This window comes from Danio rerio, chromosome 4 (genome assembly GCF_052040795.2).
Source record: "Danio rerio strain M-AB ecotype USA chromosome 4, GRCz13ab, whole genome shotgun sequence".
In the NCBI taxonomy this organism is placed as follows: Eukaryota; Metazoa; Chordata; class Actinopteri; order Cypriniformes; family Danionidae; genus Danio; species Danio rerio.
Window position 1 is genome coordinate 65262501 of NC_141024.2, and position 15000 is coordinate 65277500.

Below are 15000 nucleotides of genomic sequence, written 5' to 3' on the forward strand. Positions count from 1 at the left end.
AACAACCTTTGAATGGCTCAGCTCACAACCTAGAAGTCCAACGCGCTATCCATTGCGCCACAGAGCCTAAGTGCTCTGCTTCATCTAGAACTGTTGGACAGAAAGCACTTTTTAGTACTCTCTAGCCCATGAATGAACAGCCAACTGTGGACAAGGCACTGCTGGAATTCAAAGCCAGGATCTCCTGTTTATTAGACAGGCACTTTGACCAACTAAGCCACAGCGCCAAACGACCTTGATACAGGCTAAATGTTTAATTCCAAAAAAAAAAAAAAAAACTAACAACGGTAGCGCTGCATGTGGGAATGTCTGGACTTGAAATATTAAAGTCCAATTGGTTAGGCATTACCACACTATGCTATATAAAGGCATCGTCCAAAGCCCTCTTGAACGAGCAGCGTTCTTAAGGATTTGAGTTTTGTTAAGAAACCGACTGCTAAACATCCCGCTGCGTAAACACTCGTTACTCTTAACAAAAGCAAACACGAAACCTGTACATAAGGCACTGCTGGGATTTGAAACCAGGATCTCCTGTTTACTAGACAGGCGCTTTGAACAACTAAGCCACAGCGCCAACGCTGAATAGGAGGCAAGACGTTTTTGCACACAGAGACTAAAAAAAGAAAGCAAGTCTTAAAATGGCAAGCAAAGAGGTTGTTTAACTCTATTTGTTGCACTATTCATTACGCCTCAAAGCTATACAATTTTATAATTCATTCCGGTGAGCTCTATAAAACAAGCACACGCACCACCTGGACTAAGGCGCTGCTGGGATTTGAGCCCAGGATCTCCTGTTTACAAGACAGGCACTTTGACCAGCTAAGCCACAGCGCCACAGAAATTCACAGTAAGAGACATTTGCCCGATAACAAAAATCGAAGAAGAAAAAATAATACACAACAAAAACCAGCATGTCAGGATGCAGAAAATGCTGACAAGCCGGACGCGGTCCTTTAGAGCCTGGATGATCATGTCTCAAGCCTGACCATGTCATCCAAACCCAGAGTCAGCTCGGAAAATGGAAATCAGGACAAACATATGCTATCGGCCATTGAAAGAGTTTCAGATCAGAAAGCCACTCTCCCATAATCTGAGGGAAAGGTGCAGTTTGGATTTGAACCTAGCACCTGCTGTTCCCAAGACAGGTGCTCTGGCCAACTTAGTCTTAACACTAAAAGAAAAAACTTCTGGATATGATACTTCCAAACGCAGTTTCATCTAAGACAGTGGGGGGGGGAAGCAAAAATTACTGTGCTTTCTACTCAGTTACTTTGCACATGCATAAAGAGGCTCTTGTACGACAAATCCAAAAGGCGTGATCTCAACAATAGGTGGCAGTTACTTTTCCCCAAAACCACAGGTTGCCGACGAGTCATTCCTCAAGCCCACTAGGCCCTACACCGTTTTCTAATCTCCCTTATTTAAAACAGCTCAATTAAGTCATCGGCTTTATTGTAGAGTACCCCTAGTATCTAAGCCTGCACTGCGCAATGAAAGAAAGAAGCAAAACGGGATGGACAGATGCCTAAAATGTTAGAAACGCACCACACCTTAAGTCAGTGAAGAAAAAGAGCAAAGCTTGCGACTCTGGTGGGACTCGAACCCACAACCTTTTAATGGCTCAGCTCACAACCTAGAAGTCCAATGCGCTATCCATTGCGCCACAGAGCCTAAGTGCTCTGCTTCCTCTAGAACTGTTGGACAGAAAGCACTTTTTAGTACTCTCTGGCCCATGAATGAACAGCCAACTGTGGACAAGGCACTGCTGGAATTCAAAGCCAGGATCTCCTGTTTATTAGACAGGCACTTTGACCAACTAACCACAGCGCCAAACGACCTTGATACAGGCTAAATGTTTAATTCCAAAAAAAAAAAAAAAAAAAAACTAACAACGGTAGCGCTGCATGTGGGAATGTCTGGACTTGAAATATTAAAGTCCAATTGGTTAGGCATTACCACACTATGCTATATAAAGGCATCGTCCAAAGCCCTCTTGAACGAGCAGCGTTCTTAAGGATTTGAGTTTTGTTAAGAAACCGACTGCTAAACATCCCGCTGCGTAAACACTCGTTACTCTTAACAAAAGCAAACACGAAACCTGTGCATAAGGCATCTCCTGTTTACTAGACAGGCACTTTGACCAACTAAGCCACAGCGCCAACGCTGAATAGGAGGCAAGACGTTTTTGCACACAGAGACTAAAAAAAGACAGCAAGTCTTAAAATGGCAAGCAAAGAGGTTGTTTAACTCTATTTGTCGCACTATTCATTACGCCTCAAAGCTATACAGTTTTATAATTCATTCCGGTGAGCTCTATTTAACATTATTAATCTATCATTATTAATCATCTATGTAACATTAATTACAACAACACAATTATTATATGATTGTTATAGATGTTATATGACGTTGTTTGTTAAGATTAATGTTAGCCGACCAAGCACACTGTACAGTTTTACTACAAACATTTTAATGCAGTTATTATACATTACTTCACTTTATATTGTCATTTACTACCATAGTTACAATAATGCCCGTGCATTATTCTCACACATTAATCAATCACTTCACTAATAATAAATATAAGGATCAATTCATCAGTCATTAATTATAAACAAATAGTATAATAACGCTCACATATCACTACATCACTAATCATAAACTTATCTAATAATGCTCACGCATAATACATCACTAATCATAAAGCATTAAACAATATGGATCACGCATGATTGCATCACTAATAATAAACCAATAATATAAGGGTCACAATTTAATCCATCACTAATAATATAATATAATAACATTATTATTAGTGATGGATTGATGTGTGACCCTTATATTGTTGGTTTATTATTAGTGATGCAATCATGCATGATCCATATTAATTAATTAATAACTGCATTAAAATGTTTGTAGTAAAACTGTACAGTTTGCTTGGTCGGCTAACATTAATCTTACCAAATAACGTTATAAAACATCTATAACAATCATATAATAATTATTTTGTAGTAATTAACGTTACTGTAATGGTTATTCATTTAAACCACCTTGTTAAAAAAATACTTACTTTGCAATTGGTGTCCGAATTAATCCGCAACGAAATCTTTTATTACAGTACAAATCATGGATGGTATAAGGGCTCTGATTGGCCATAGCGTTCATTGTAACTCAGAACACGATTGGCTGCCTTAACCAAGAATAGGGTGAATCTTGGTTCCAGCTCACAAAGTGATTGGCCGGTGTGACCAAGAATAACCACGACTTACAAGTGGCAGTATGAGCTAACCGGCCACTTACTGCCCAGCTTAATAAAAGTCTTCCAGTTGGTGCTGCCCAGGCTAAAGAAAAAAAATATATAAAAAAAAATTATAAAACGGCCTTGCCAGAAAGTAGCAGAATGTCAATACAAGGCGGTGGCAATGTGCATTGATTTCTGAGTAACTCGTCATTCGGCATGCAGGGCTCCTCACACGTTTACTGGAGCAGGACCAGGTAGGGCCTTCAGTCACCTGCCCCTTGTGCACAAAATAGAACAACAGGACTGTTTTACAACCCCGGGATCGAATCAGGGACCTTTAGATCTTCAGTCTAACGCCCTCCCAACTGAGCTATTTCAACTGCCTTTTCACAAGTATCCTGCAGCATTCATGTCTGTGAGACTAAGCAGAATCCTGAAATGCCTCTGAGGCCTTAAAGGGTAAAATTTTAGCCAGTACGGGGATCGAACCCGCAACCTTGGTGTTATTAGCACTACGCTCTAACCAGCTGAGCTAACAGGCCACTTTCTCCCATGTTTGCTAAAAAGCTCAGCGTAACTGTCATTTTCTTCAAGAGATAAGAATGCTATTCCAGCTTTTTTTGTGCGGTGCTGGTAAAAAAACAAGGTCCCACCAAGATTTGAACTCGAATCGCTGGATTCAGAGTCCAGAGTGCTAACCATTACACCATGGAACCTCAAGTCTTCTGCTTGGTGCTGCTCGGGCTAAAAAGAAAATAATGTAAAAAAGAAAACGGCCTTGCCAGAAAGTAGCAGAATGTCAATACAAGGCAGTGCCAATGTGCATTGATTTCTGAGTAACTCGTCATTCGGCATGCAGGGCTCCTCACACGTTTACTGGAGCAGGACCAGGTAGGGCCTTCAAAAGAAAAGCGCACTATTCCAGGCATTTTGACGACTAAACGGCGGGCAGGGCAAAGAGGCCACCACAGAGCAAATGTGATCTTTTTTTTCTATTTTGACCACGTCGAAAATCGCCAATTATTGATTGCTTTGAGGGGAATTAGCTCATGGTTAAGCGCTCGCTTTGCATGGGAGAGGTAGCGGGAACAATGACTGCATTCTCCACCTCTGTTTTCATGCCTTTTTACATTGGCTTTTATTGCAAAGCTGGTGGCACCTTGAGGGTTTAAAGCGAAACTACTTACGTCAGCTTTGCCGGTTTCTGTGTAGTACATATCATTGCAACCCTTCAGAAGCCCTATCAAGTCACAGTTTTCTTTTATTCAGCAGCTTGTCCGCAGTGGGACATCAAAGCGCTAAATACATAGCATTATAGAGTGCTGTCGATCAGGCCATTGGAATCATCGCCAGAAGCAACGTGACCATCTGGGAGGAAGATAGTGTTTTGGTCAAGTGGAAGCAGGTGGACTTAAGGGTGAAGCAGCTAGGCTTTTTGGGTGACTTTCAGACACCTGACCCTTGTGCACAAAATAGAATAACATCACTGTTTTGCCGAAACCCAGGATCGAACCAGGGATCTTTAGAACTTCAGTTTAACACTCTCCCAACTGAGCAATTTCGGCTGCCTTTTCACAAGAATCCTGCAGCATTCGTGTCTGTGAGACTAAGCAGAATCCTGAAATGCCTCTGAGGCCTTAAAGAGTAAAAGTTTGGCCAGTATGGGGATCGAACCGGCGACCTTGGCGTTATTAGCACCACGCTCTAAAAAGCTGAGCTAACCCGCCACTTTCTGACATGTTTGCTAAAAAGCTCAGAGTAACTGTCATTTTCTTCAAGAGATAAGAATGCTATTCCAGCTTTTTTTGTGCGGTGCTGGTAAAAAAAAACAAGGTCCCACCGGGATTTGAACTCGGATTGCTGGATTCAGAGTGCTAACCATTACACCATGGAACCTCAAGTCTTCTGCTTGGTGCTGCCCGGGCCAAAGAGAAAATAATGTAAAAAACAAAAAAAAAAAAGAAAACGGCCTTGACAGAAAGTAGCAGAATGTCAATACAAGGCAGTGCCAATGTGCATTGATTTCTGAGTAACTCGTCATTCGGCATGCAGGGCTCCTCACACGTTTACTGGAGCAGGACCAGGTAGGGCCTTCAAAAGAAAAGCGCACTATTCCAGGCATTTTGACGACTAAACGGCGGGCAGGGCAAAGAGGCCACCACAGAGCAAATGTGATCTTTTTTTTCTATTTTGACCACGTCGAAAATCGCCAATTATTGATTGCTTTGAGGGGAATTAGCTCATGGTTAAGCGCTCGCTTTGCATGGGAGAGGTAGCGGGAACAATGACTGCATTCTCCACCTCTGTTTTCATGCCTTTTTACATTGGCTTTTATTGCAAAGCTGGTGGCACCTTGAGGGTTTAAAGCGAAACTACTTACGTCAGCTTTGCCGGTTTCTGTGTAGTACATATCATTGCAACCCTTCAGAAGCCCTATCAAGTCACAGTTTTCTTTTATTCAGCAGCGTGTCCGCAGTGGGACATCAAAGCGCTAAATACATAGCATTATAGAGTGCTGTCGATCAGGCCATTGGAATCATCGCCAGAAGCAACGTGACCATCTGGGAGGAAGATAGTGTTTTGGTCAAGTGGAAGCAGGTGGACTTAAGGGTGAAGCAGCTAGGCTTTTTGGGTGACTTTCAGTCACCTGACCCTTGTGCAAAAAATAGAATAACATCACTGTTTTGCCGAAACCCAGGATCGAACCAGGGACCTTTAGAACTTCAGTTTAACACTCTCCCAACTGAGCAATTTCGGCTGCCTTTTCACAAGAATCCTGCAGCATTCGTGTCTGTGAGACTAAGCAGAATCCTGAAATGCCTCTGAGGCCTTAAAGAGTAAAAGTTTGGCCAGTATTGGGATCGAACCCGCGACCTTGGCGTTATTAGCACCACGCTCTAACCAGCTGAGCTAAGCCGCCACTTTCTGCCATGTTTGCTAAAAAGCTCAGAGTAACTGTCATTTTCTTCAAGATATAAGAATGCTATTCCAGCTTTTTTTGTGCGGTGCTGGTAAAAAAAACAAGGTCCCACCGAGATTTAAACTCGGATCGCTGGATTCAGAGTCCAGAGTGCTAACCATTACACCATGAAACCTCAAGTCTCCTGCTTGGTGCTGCCCGGGCCAAAGAGAAAATAATGTAAAAAAAAAAAACAAAAAAAAAAAAGAAAATGGCCTTGCCAGAAAGTAGCAGAATGTCAATACAAGGCAGTGCCAATGTGCATTGATTTCTGAGTAACTCGTCATTCGGCATGCAGGGCTCCTCACACGTTTACTGGAGCAGGACCAGGTAGGGCCTTCAAAAGAAAAGCGCACTATTCCAGGCATTTTGATGACTAAACGGCAGGCAGGGCAAAGAGGCCACCACAGAGCAAATGTGATCTTTTTTTTCTATTTTGACCACGTCGAAAATCGCCAATTATTGATTGCTTTGAGGGAAATTAGCTCATGGTTAAGCGCTCGCTTTGCATGGGAGAGGTAGCGGGAACAATGACTGCATTCTCCACCTCTGTTTTCATGCCTTTTTACATTGGCTTTTATTGCAAAGCTGGTGGCACCTTGAGGGTTTAAAGCGAAACTACTTACGTCAACTTTGCCGGTTTCTGTGTAGTACATATCATTGCAACCCTTCAGAAGCCCTATCAAGTCACAGTTTTCTTTTATTCAGCAGCGTGTCCGCAGTGGGACATCAAAGCACTAAATACATAGCATTATAGAGTGCTGTCGATCAGGCCATTGGAATCATCGCCAGAAGCAACGTGACCATCTGGGAGGAAGATAGTGTTTTGGTCAAGTGGAAGCAGGTGGACTTAAGGGTGAAGCAGCTAGGCTTTTTGGGTGACTTTCAGTCACCTGACCCTTGTGCACAAAATAGAACAACATCACTGTTTTGCCTAAACCCAAGATCGAACCAGGGACCTTTAGATCTTCAGTTTAACGCTCTCCCAACTGAACAATTTCAGCTGCCTTTTCACAAGAATCCTGCAGCATTCATGTCTGTGAGACTAAGCAGAATCCTGAAATGCCTCTGAGGCCTTAAAGGGTAAAAGTCTGGCCAGTACGGGGATCGAACCCGCGACCTTGGCGTTATTAGCACCACGCTCTAACCAGCTGAGCTAACCGGCCACTTTCTGCCATGTTTGCTAAAAAGCTCAGAGTAACTGTCATTTTCTTCAAGAGATAAGAATGCTATTCCAGCTTTTTTTGTGCGGTGCTGGTAAAAAAACAAGGTTCCACCGAGATTTAAACTCGGATCGCTGGATTCAGAGTCCAGAGTGCTAACCATTACACCATGGAACCTCAAGTCTCCTGCTTGGTGCTGCCCGGGCCAAAGAGAAAATAATGTAAAAACAAAACAAAAAAAAGAAAACGGCCTTGCCAGAAAGTAGCAGAATGTCAATACAAGGCAGTGCCAATGTGCATTGATTTCTGAGTAACTCGTCATTCGGCATGCAGGGCTCCTCACACGTTTACTGGAGCAGGACCAGGTAGGGCCTTCAAAAGAAAAGCACACTATTCCAGGCATTTTGACGACTAAACGGCAGGCAGGGCAAAGAGGCCACCACAGAGCAAATGTGATCTTTTTTTTCTATTTTGACCACATCGAAAATCGCCAACAATTGATTGCTGTGAGGGGAATTAACTCAAATGGTTAAGCGCTCGCTTTGCATGCGAGAAGAAGCGGGAACAATGACTGCATTCTCCACCTCTGTTTTCATGCCTTTTTAAAGCGAAAAGGTTTAAAGTGAAACTCTCCTGATTTAATCATCACCAGAAGCGACGTGACCATCTGGAAGTAAGATAGCTTTTTGGTGAAGTGGAAGCAGTTGGACTTAAGGGTGCAGCAGCTAGGCTTTTTGGGTGCCTTTCGGTCACCTAACTCTTGTGCCCAAAACTGAAAAACAACACTACTTTACCAAACCCTGGTTATAACCAGGGACCTTTAGATATTCAGTCTAACACTCTCCCAACTAAGCTATTTCAGCTGCCGTTTCATAGTTTTTTTTACAGCGTAGACGTGTGTAAGACAGAGCAGAGCCCTTAAATGCATCTGAGGCCTAAGAGGGTAAGAGCTTGGCCAGTACAGGGATCGAATCCACAACCTTGCCGTTATTACCACCATAGTCTAACCAGCTAAGCTAACCAGCCACTTCCTGCCTAAAGCACTAGAAAGCCCAGAGTAAATGTCATTCCCTGGCCTTCAAGAGATTAACATTCTATTCCAGCTTTTTTTTGTGCGGTGCTGGCAAAATAACAGGTCCCACTGAAATTTGAACTCAGATCGCTGGATTCAGAGTGGTCACCATTACACCATGGAACCTCAAGCTTGTTGTGTGGTGCTGTCAAAGCTGTAGGGAATGAATTAAAAAAAAAACGGCCTTGCAGGAAAGTAGCAGAATGTCAATCCAAGGTGGTGCCAATGTGCATTGATTTCTGAGTAACTGAGTCATTCTGAGTCATTCGGCATGCAGGGCTCCTCACACGTTTACTGGAGCAGGAATAGGTAGGGCCTTCAAAAGAAAAGCGCGCTATTCCAGGCAATTTGACGACTAAACGGCAGGCAGGGCAAAGAGGCCACCACAGAGCAAATGTGATCTTTTTTTTTTTTTTTTTTTTGACCACGCCAAAAACTACCAATTTGAATTTTTCCGAGGGGAATTAGCTCAAATGGTAGAGCGCTCGCTTAGCATAGGAAGGGGCCCAATCTTTTCGCTCACTCGCAAGCGAACAAGCCGCAAAAAAACGGAAAAAATGCGACAAATTTCGCTTGCAGTAGTGTTCGCGGCTTTGTGACTGTGCATAATGTGGTATTTTGGTTTCATATTGCATGTCATTCTAAATGTCATTTTTTGCGTGCTGGATTCGAACACACGATCTGTGTAACACAATATCCAATCAGTGTCGGTTTCAGCGGAGCCAATCAGCTGCGCTCTTATTGAAATTTTACTGACGTAACACAGGCAATTATATTGATATTACTATTATTATGTGGATATTGTTCTTAAAAAGCATATTACGTTAATTAAAAATGAATGAAAATGTTTCAATTAAACATATGTATGCATGTTTATGTATATATAAGTATATTATATATATATTTATTTATTAATATATAAATATATACTATACTATATATATATATATATATATATATATATATATATATATATATATATATATATATATTAATATATGTTATATTTCTTTATGTAATAACTTTAAATGAATGCACACAAAAACAAGTAATATGCAAAATGGTTTATTAAAATGAATACAAATATTAAAATCGCAAAACAATTTAAAAAATATAAAAAACAAAATAAAAACATATCTTAATATATAAACGATATAATATACAATAAATAAAAACAATACAATATATATTTATTTATTATGCACATATAATATATTAAAACAATACTATATATAAATATATTTATTTATTATACACATTATATAAAAACAATACTCTATATATATATATATTTATTTTTATATACACAATATATTAAACAATAATATAAATACATAATAAAATGCAAGAGTGGGGGCACGTAATATATAAAATATAGTATTTAAGCAATGTATAAAATGTTATTTTTTTAAGAAATATAAATATATTTTTACATAAAATGCACACAAATATTAAATAAGTACACACAAGACAAAATAAGAGTGGGCCTATAAGTGCCACTTTAAAATGCTAAATATTAACACACAAAAATTAAATAAAATGAGAGAGAGAGAGAGTACCCATGTAACATTTACAAAAATATATACAGCAATTTGTCCTTTATTCTGGAGCTGGAGTTTGTCCTTCTTCTTTGGCTCTCGGCGAAGGCGGTCGCTCTTCTTCCCGCTCCGTCCCATATCTCTCCTTGCTAGCACCTCTTGTCTCGTCTTATTCTATCTCTGAGGCTCTCCTTGTCCTGCTTTCCAAACGAAAAAGGAATTATGGATTTGATCAACTGGTCTCTGAATGCAATTGACACCATCTTCTCAACAAGATCGCTGGGCTCCGGGGAACCCAGCTGTCCTGCGGGGACGCTCGCAGCTGGATATGTGATGGACGGGTGGGAGAAGTGGAGAGTCCTCTGTCTAGCTGCTCTGTCTCTGGAGGATATTGAAGATATCTACCTATTCGGAACTTTGATAACAGGGTTTCTGCTGATGGGCTTATGCGGGGCCCTGGGATATCGGAAACTAATAAAAGCGGTCAGCGCAGCTCAAAACCCCACTAGGCTGGCCGGCTTGATTGAAACACTGATGGGTAGGGTCGCGAATCAGACTATGGTCCTTGACCGCAAACTGGAAACCATCGAGGTGAAGCTAGCGGCTCTGCAACAAATTTTGGCCAGATCGGGAGACGAGTGATGGACATTAAATATCTGTGAAATTGGCAGATATTGACCTAAAGTGGAAGTATCTTACTGTCTTTTTTTCGGCTCTTCTCTTACTCCTGCCAGACGGCCTCGGCTGGAAGTAAACAACTCCCTGGGATAAGCAAGATAAGCGGACGCTCTGAAATTCCTGCCCCTGTCAAGGACACCTGCGGGACTCCGGACTATGCAGGCTCACACACACACACAAACATATCTACAGATAAACATTCACCACCGATCCCCATCCAAACGCCTTTGTGTGCTTTTACCCACGTGGGGCGTGGGCGGGGCTGTGACTTGCGACGGAAATGGCTGCTGGACCAGTTGGCTGCCCGCACTCAACGGACTGTTTTCCATTACCCCTGTTCCCATCCCCTCTGTCTATGTTGTGTCTTGCCGGTGTGCTTATGCTAAGATAGGGCTGTTTTTCTCCCTTTTCTCACTTTGTCCTAATCAAGGGCAAGCTGAGGGGGTGTTTTTTAGCCTAACTGTCCAAATGTATCTTTCTTCGTTTCTAAATGCTACCTCCTAAGATCTGTCTCCCCTGAAAAGTTGTTTGTGATGTTTTGTGTATGGTCTGGGGGGTCCAATTTCGCTATACGAAAGTGTAGTGACAAATAAAGGCTTGATTGATTGATTGATTTATTTTGCTGGCGCTGTTCTGCCAACCAGTCCTCTAAGGACAAATCGGCTATGGCCAAACTCCTTAGTCTTTGGTTGCCCACATTTGCTGCAAACATTAAAAGTAACCTCACGCACATACTTCCTTTTGTGGACTCAACTTTCCTTCTCCTGTTCCCGTCGGCGCAGGTGGAGCAGGTGCAGGTGGAGGAACAGCAGGTGCAGGTGAAGCTGGGACTGCACTGGATGTTGGTGCAGCAAATGATGGAATCACCATTGACACACTCATGTCTGGGTTAAAAACAAGTGTGCCAAACAATGATCCAGGTCCTGAAATGGGCTGCACAACACCTGGTGCTATGGGGGGTGGTGCTATGGGGCACACCGTGCTGGGGGTCGGTGGAAAGGAGCACACCGTGGTGGGGGCAAACACAATGGGGCGCACTGTGGTGGGGGCCAGCGCAATAGGGCGCACTGTGGTGGAGGCTGGTATGATGGGGAACACTGTGGTGGAGGCTGGCGAGGTGGGGCGCACTGTGGTGAAGGTCGGTGTGACAAGGCACACCATGGTAGGGGCCGGTGCAATGTGGCAGACTGTGGTGGGGGTTGGCGCGATGGGGCATTCCGTCGTGGGGGCCGGTGGAAAGGAGCACACCGTGGTGGCATCCGGCAGGAAGGAGCAAACTGTGGTGGTTGCAGAAGCAGACTTTCGACCAGGTCGAAGAAGAGGTGCCTGTCCTTCTTTATTTGGAGGAAAGACAAACTGGTGTTTGGGGCCTGATGTTGATGGTGCCTCGTTCAATTTTTCCCTCGGCAAAGGAAGCTGCGTATCTGCCACAGCAATTGGATCAAGTGGAGTCAGTCCCTGTGTGAGTACACTCATTTCCTGATCCTTTTGCCCCCGTTGAAACCTGATTATAAATGATATGTATTATTCATATATATTAATTTAGAAGTATTCAGGTAATTTAAAGAAAATAATGTGCTTTGGTTACCACTGAATAAGCGTCTTCTGGTTTAGCTCAAAAAGCTGGATCACTGTTTCATCCATCAGCCTGCGACTGCCAAGCACCAGATCCCGGATGTGGTGGTAATCGGTCAGTATTTTAGACCACCTGGGCGTGCGAACACCAGCCTTCTTGGAAGTGGACTTGTGTACGGCACACAGCTTTGTACAAATGGCCTCAACCAAGCGGCTGGTGCTAGGCCACTGTGCTGGACCCCCAGGATGTCCAATCAGACAGCGCTTGACGCTCTCCACACCTGGAGTGACTCCGGAGCGATTCGGTGCCTTAAAGCACCCATGTGTCAGCTGAGGCTGATGTCGAGGCTGGTAGTTGATGCGCTGTTTATCAACATCCAGGAGAGCTGTCCACAGCTTGATGGCCTCTGTCACCTGCAGGTCAGTGAGGTAAGGAGCCACACGAAGACCTACCAAATAAGCAGCCAGATCCTGGACCTTGTCCAACCCAGCAATGCCATCAGGTCCAATGACTACTCCCTGGTAAATACAGAATAAGTTTAGTATATGTGGAATAAAAAAAGACTAAATCAAATTAAGTTCTTAATATATCTTACCTGAGCCTCAACAGAGAGACTGTCTCCAGACTTGGATGGCTGTGACGGCACTGAGGGGGCTGGGCTAGGAAGCTGTCCTTCTCCACCAGCTGATGTGGACGGCTCAGCCAGTAATGCTGGGGACTGAGGCAGGATGAAGATAAGGGGCTGTTTCTGAGATCATGGCAGGGGTCATCCTCATACAGTACTGGAACTGTGATGTCCTCCATGATCTCCTCCTCAAACCCGTCATCTTGTAGATCCTCGTCATGTACTTCCTCCACCAGCCTGTCTTCCTCCTCTGGGTTCTGGAGCACCGGAGTCTGGGTTTTGCCGGTCTGGCTGTAAAGGTGCTCCATTCCCAGCAATTCACCTTAAAAAAATAAAACAATAAAAAAACATATATTAAATAAAACTAATGATAAAATAAACATTTAGATTACCATTTTGTGTAGTACATTAAAAGCTTAATGAATAACTTCCATAACAACTAATTAATGAATTTCTTGCCTGTATATGCTCCAGTAATGCTGGGGACTGAGGCAGAGGCGAAGATAAGGGGCTGTTTCTGAGATCACGGCAGGGGTCATCCTCATACAGCACTTAAAACTGTGATGTCCTCCATGATCTCCTCCTCAAACCCGTCATCTTGTAGATCCTCGTCATGTACTTCCTCCACCAGCCTGTCTTCCTCCTCTGGGTTCTGGAGCACCGGAGTCAGGGTTTTGCCGGTCTGGCTGTAAAGGTGCTCCATTCCCAGCAATTCACCTTAAAAAAATAAAACAATAAAAAAACATATATTAAATAAAACTAATGATAAAATAAACATTTAGATTACCATTTTGTGTAGTACATTAAAAGCTTAATGAATAACTTCCCTAACAACTAATTAATGAATTTCTTGCCTGTATATGCTCCAGGAGGGTGATAGCGGTTATCCCAGGGCTTGCGTCCTGAGACATAGCTTTTGGTGGACAATGAGCATTGTGTTTTTCCTCTCTCTCTCCCTGCAGGTAACTGTGTCCACCTGGTAGCAATCATTGGATCTTTCTAGAGAGGAGAGAGAGTATTTAACCTGAGCTGCACTTCAAACCAGTGTTGGTGGTGTCAAGTGCAGTGGCGGAGCTTTTCTCCAAATTCAGACCTGACTCATGAGGTGAACGGATCAATTATTTTTCCGGCTCTAAATGCGTATGATTGGCCCATGATGAACGAGTGACTCAGACCCGATAGAGGACTCAAGAGATGAACGGATCAATTCTTTTTCCAGCTCTAAACGCGTATGATTGGCCCGTGAGGAACGAATGACTCAAACCCGATAGAGGACTCGAGAGATGAACGGATCAATTCTTTTTTTGGCTCTAAACGCGTATTATTGGCCCGTGAGGAAGGAATGACTCAGACCCGATAGAGGACTCGAGAGATGAACGGATCAAATATTTTTCCTGCTCTAAACGCGTATGATTGGCCCGTAATAAACGAGTGACTCAGACCCGATAGAGGACTCGAGAGGTGAACGGATCAAATCTTTTTCGGCTCTAAACGCATATGATTGGTTTCTGCCTTTCCGCGATGAACGACACGAAATGTGATGAAGACTTGAAATAACGATACCACCTGCACAAATGTACGCACGCGCAAATTAACAAATCACTCCCTAAGAGGACTTATAGTTCCCAAATCATATTGAAGATTCGTTTAAAATGAACGAAATGTTCATGATCGACCCATTACTAAACCTGGTTAGATACCTGCTCCAGTCGGGGATTGAACTTTGTGATCTACCCAAAGTGTTATTTATGGACATATTTCTTGAACCAGTACTGTTATATATGCATTGAGTAGTTTCTGGTGGGCAAAAAATACAAAATATAACCTTCATTTCGCTTCTTTCTTTCTCAATTTCTCAAATTTTCTTATTTTTCTTGTGCTTTTTTCTTCCCCTTCCAAAACAGACTATTGTTTCCCAGCTTTAGCGGAGTCGGTAGAGGGTCCAGGGTTCAAGTCTGTGTTCGGGCATGAGAGACTCTTTGTGGAGCCACAGCTTTTGCCGTTGAGCTATCGCTTGCTGAAAGTTTCATCTGAATGCACAACACGTGTACTAGGCATGAGGACATGGGAGAACAGTCTTGTAGTCATGGCTGCGTGGTTAAGGTGATCGACTAGAAATCGGTTGGGGTATTCTCCCGCAGGTTCAAG

At 43.0% G+C, this 15000-nt stretch overlaps 1 protein-coding gene and 6 non-coding genes across 7 annotated transcripts in view; all 7 read right to left on the minus strand.

Annotated features, from left to right (window-relative positions):
• Positions 1-67, minus strand: part of trnar-ucu (transfer RNA arginine (anticodon UCU)) — an 89-nt gene extending 22 nt beyond the window's left edge. Inside the window, 2 exon segments of the tRNA in view lie at positions 1-14; positions 31-67. The exon segment at positions 1-14 is cut by the window's left edge and continues 22 nt beyond it. This is a non-coding gene — a tRNA (tRNA-Arg).
• Positions 68-760: 693 nt separating this feature from the next.
• Positions 761-834, minus strand: trnat-ugu (transfer RNA threonine (anticodon UGU)). Its single transcript has one exon. It is a non-coding gene; the product is annotated as a tRNA-Thr (tRNA).
• Positions 835-1582: 748 nt separating this feature from the next.
• Positions 1583-1671, minus strand: trnar-ucu (transfer RNA arginine (anticodon UCU)). The gene is given in 2 exon segments: positions 1583-1618; positions 1635-1671. It is a non-coding gene; the product is annotated as a tRNA-Arg (tRNA).
• Positions 1672-6264: 4593 nt separating this feature from the next.
• On the minus strand, positions 6265-6336 carry trnaq-cug (transfer RNA glutamine (anticodon CUG)). Its single transcript has one exon. It is a non-coding gene; the product is annotated as a tRNA-Gln (tRNA).
• A 956-nt stretch (positions 6337-7292) lies between these two features.
• Positions 7293-7366, minus strand: trnai-aau (transfer RNA isoleucine (anticodon AAU)). Its single transcript has one exon. It is a non-coding gene; the product is annotated as a tRNA-Ile (tRNA).
• Positions 7367-7468: 102 nt separating this feature from the next.
• trnaq-cug (transfer RNA glutamine (anticodon CUG)) lies at positions 7469-7540 on the minus strand. Its single transcript has one exon. It is a non-coding gene; the product is annotated as a tRNA-Gln (tRNA).
• Positions 7541-11374: 3834 nt separating this feature from the next.
• The window catches only part of LOC141381984 (uncharacterized), a 3647-nt gene continuing 21 nt past the window's right edge, over positions 11375-15000 (minus strand). Inside the window, exons 2-3 of the mRNA XM_087247662.2 lie at positions 12240-12589; positions 11375-12155 (exon numbers count right to left, since the gene is read on the minus strand). Of these exons, the coding sequence (XP_087103788.2) occupies positions 11375-12155; positions 12240-12589 (1131 nt within the window). The remainder of the gene's footprint in view (positions 12156-12239; positions 12590-15000) is intronic.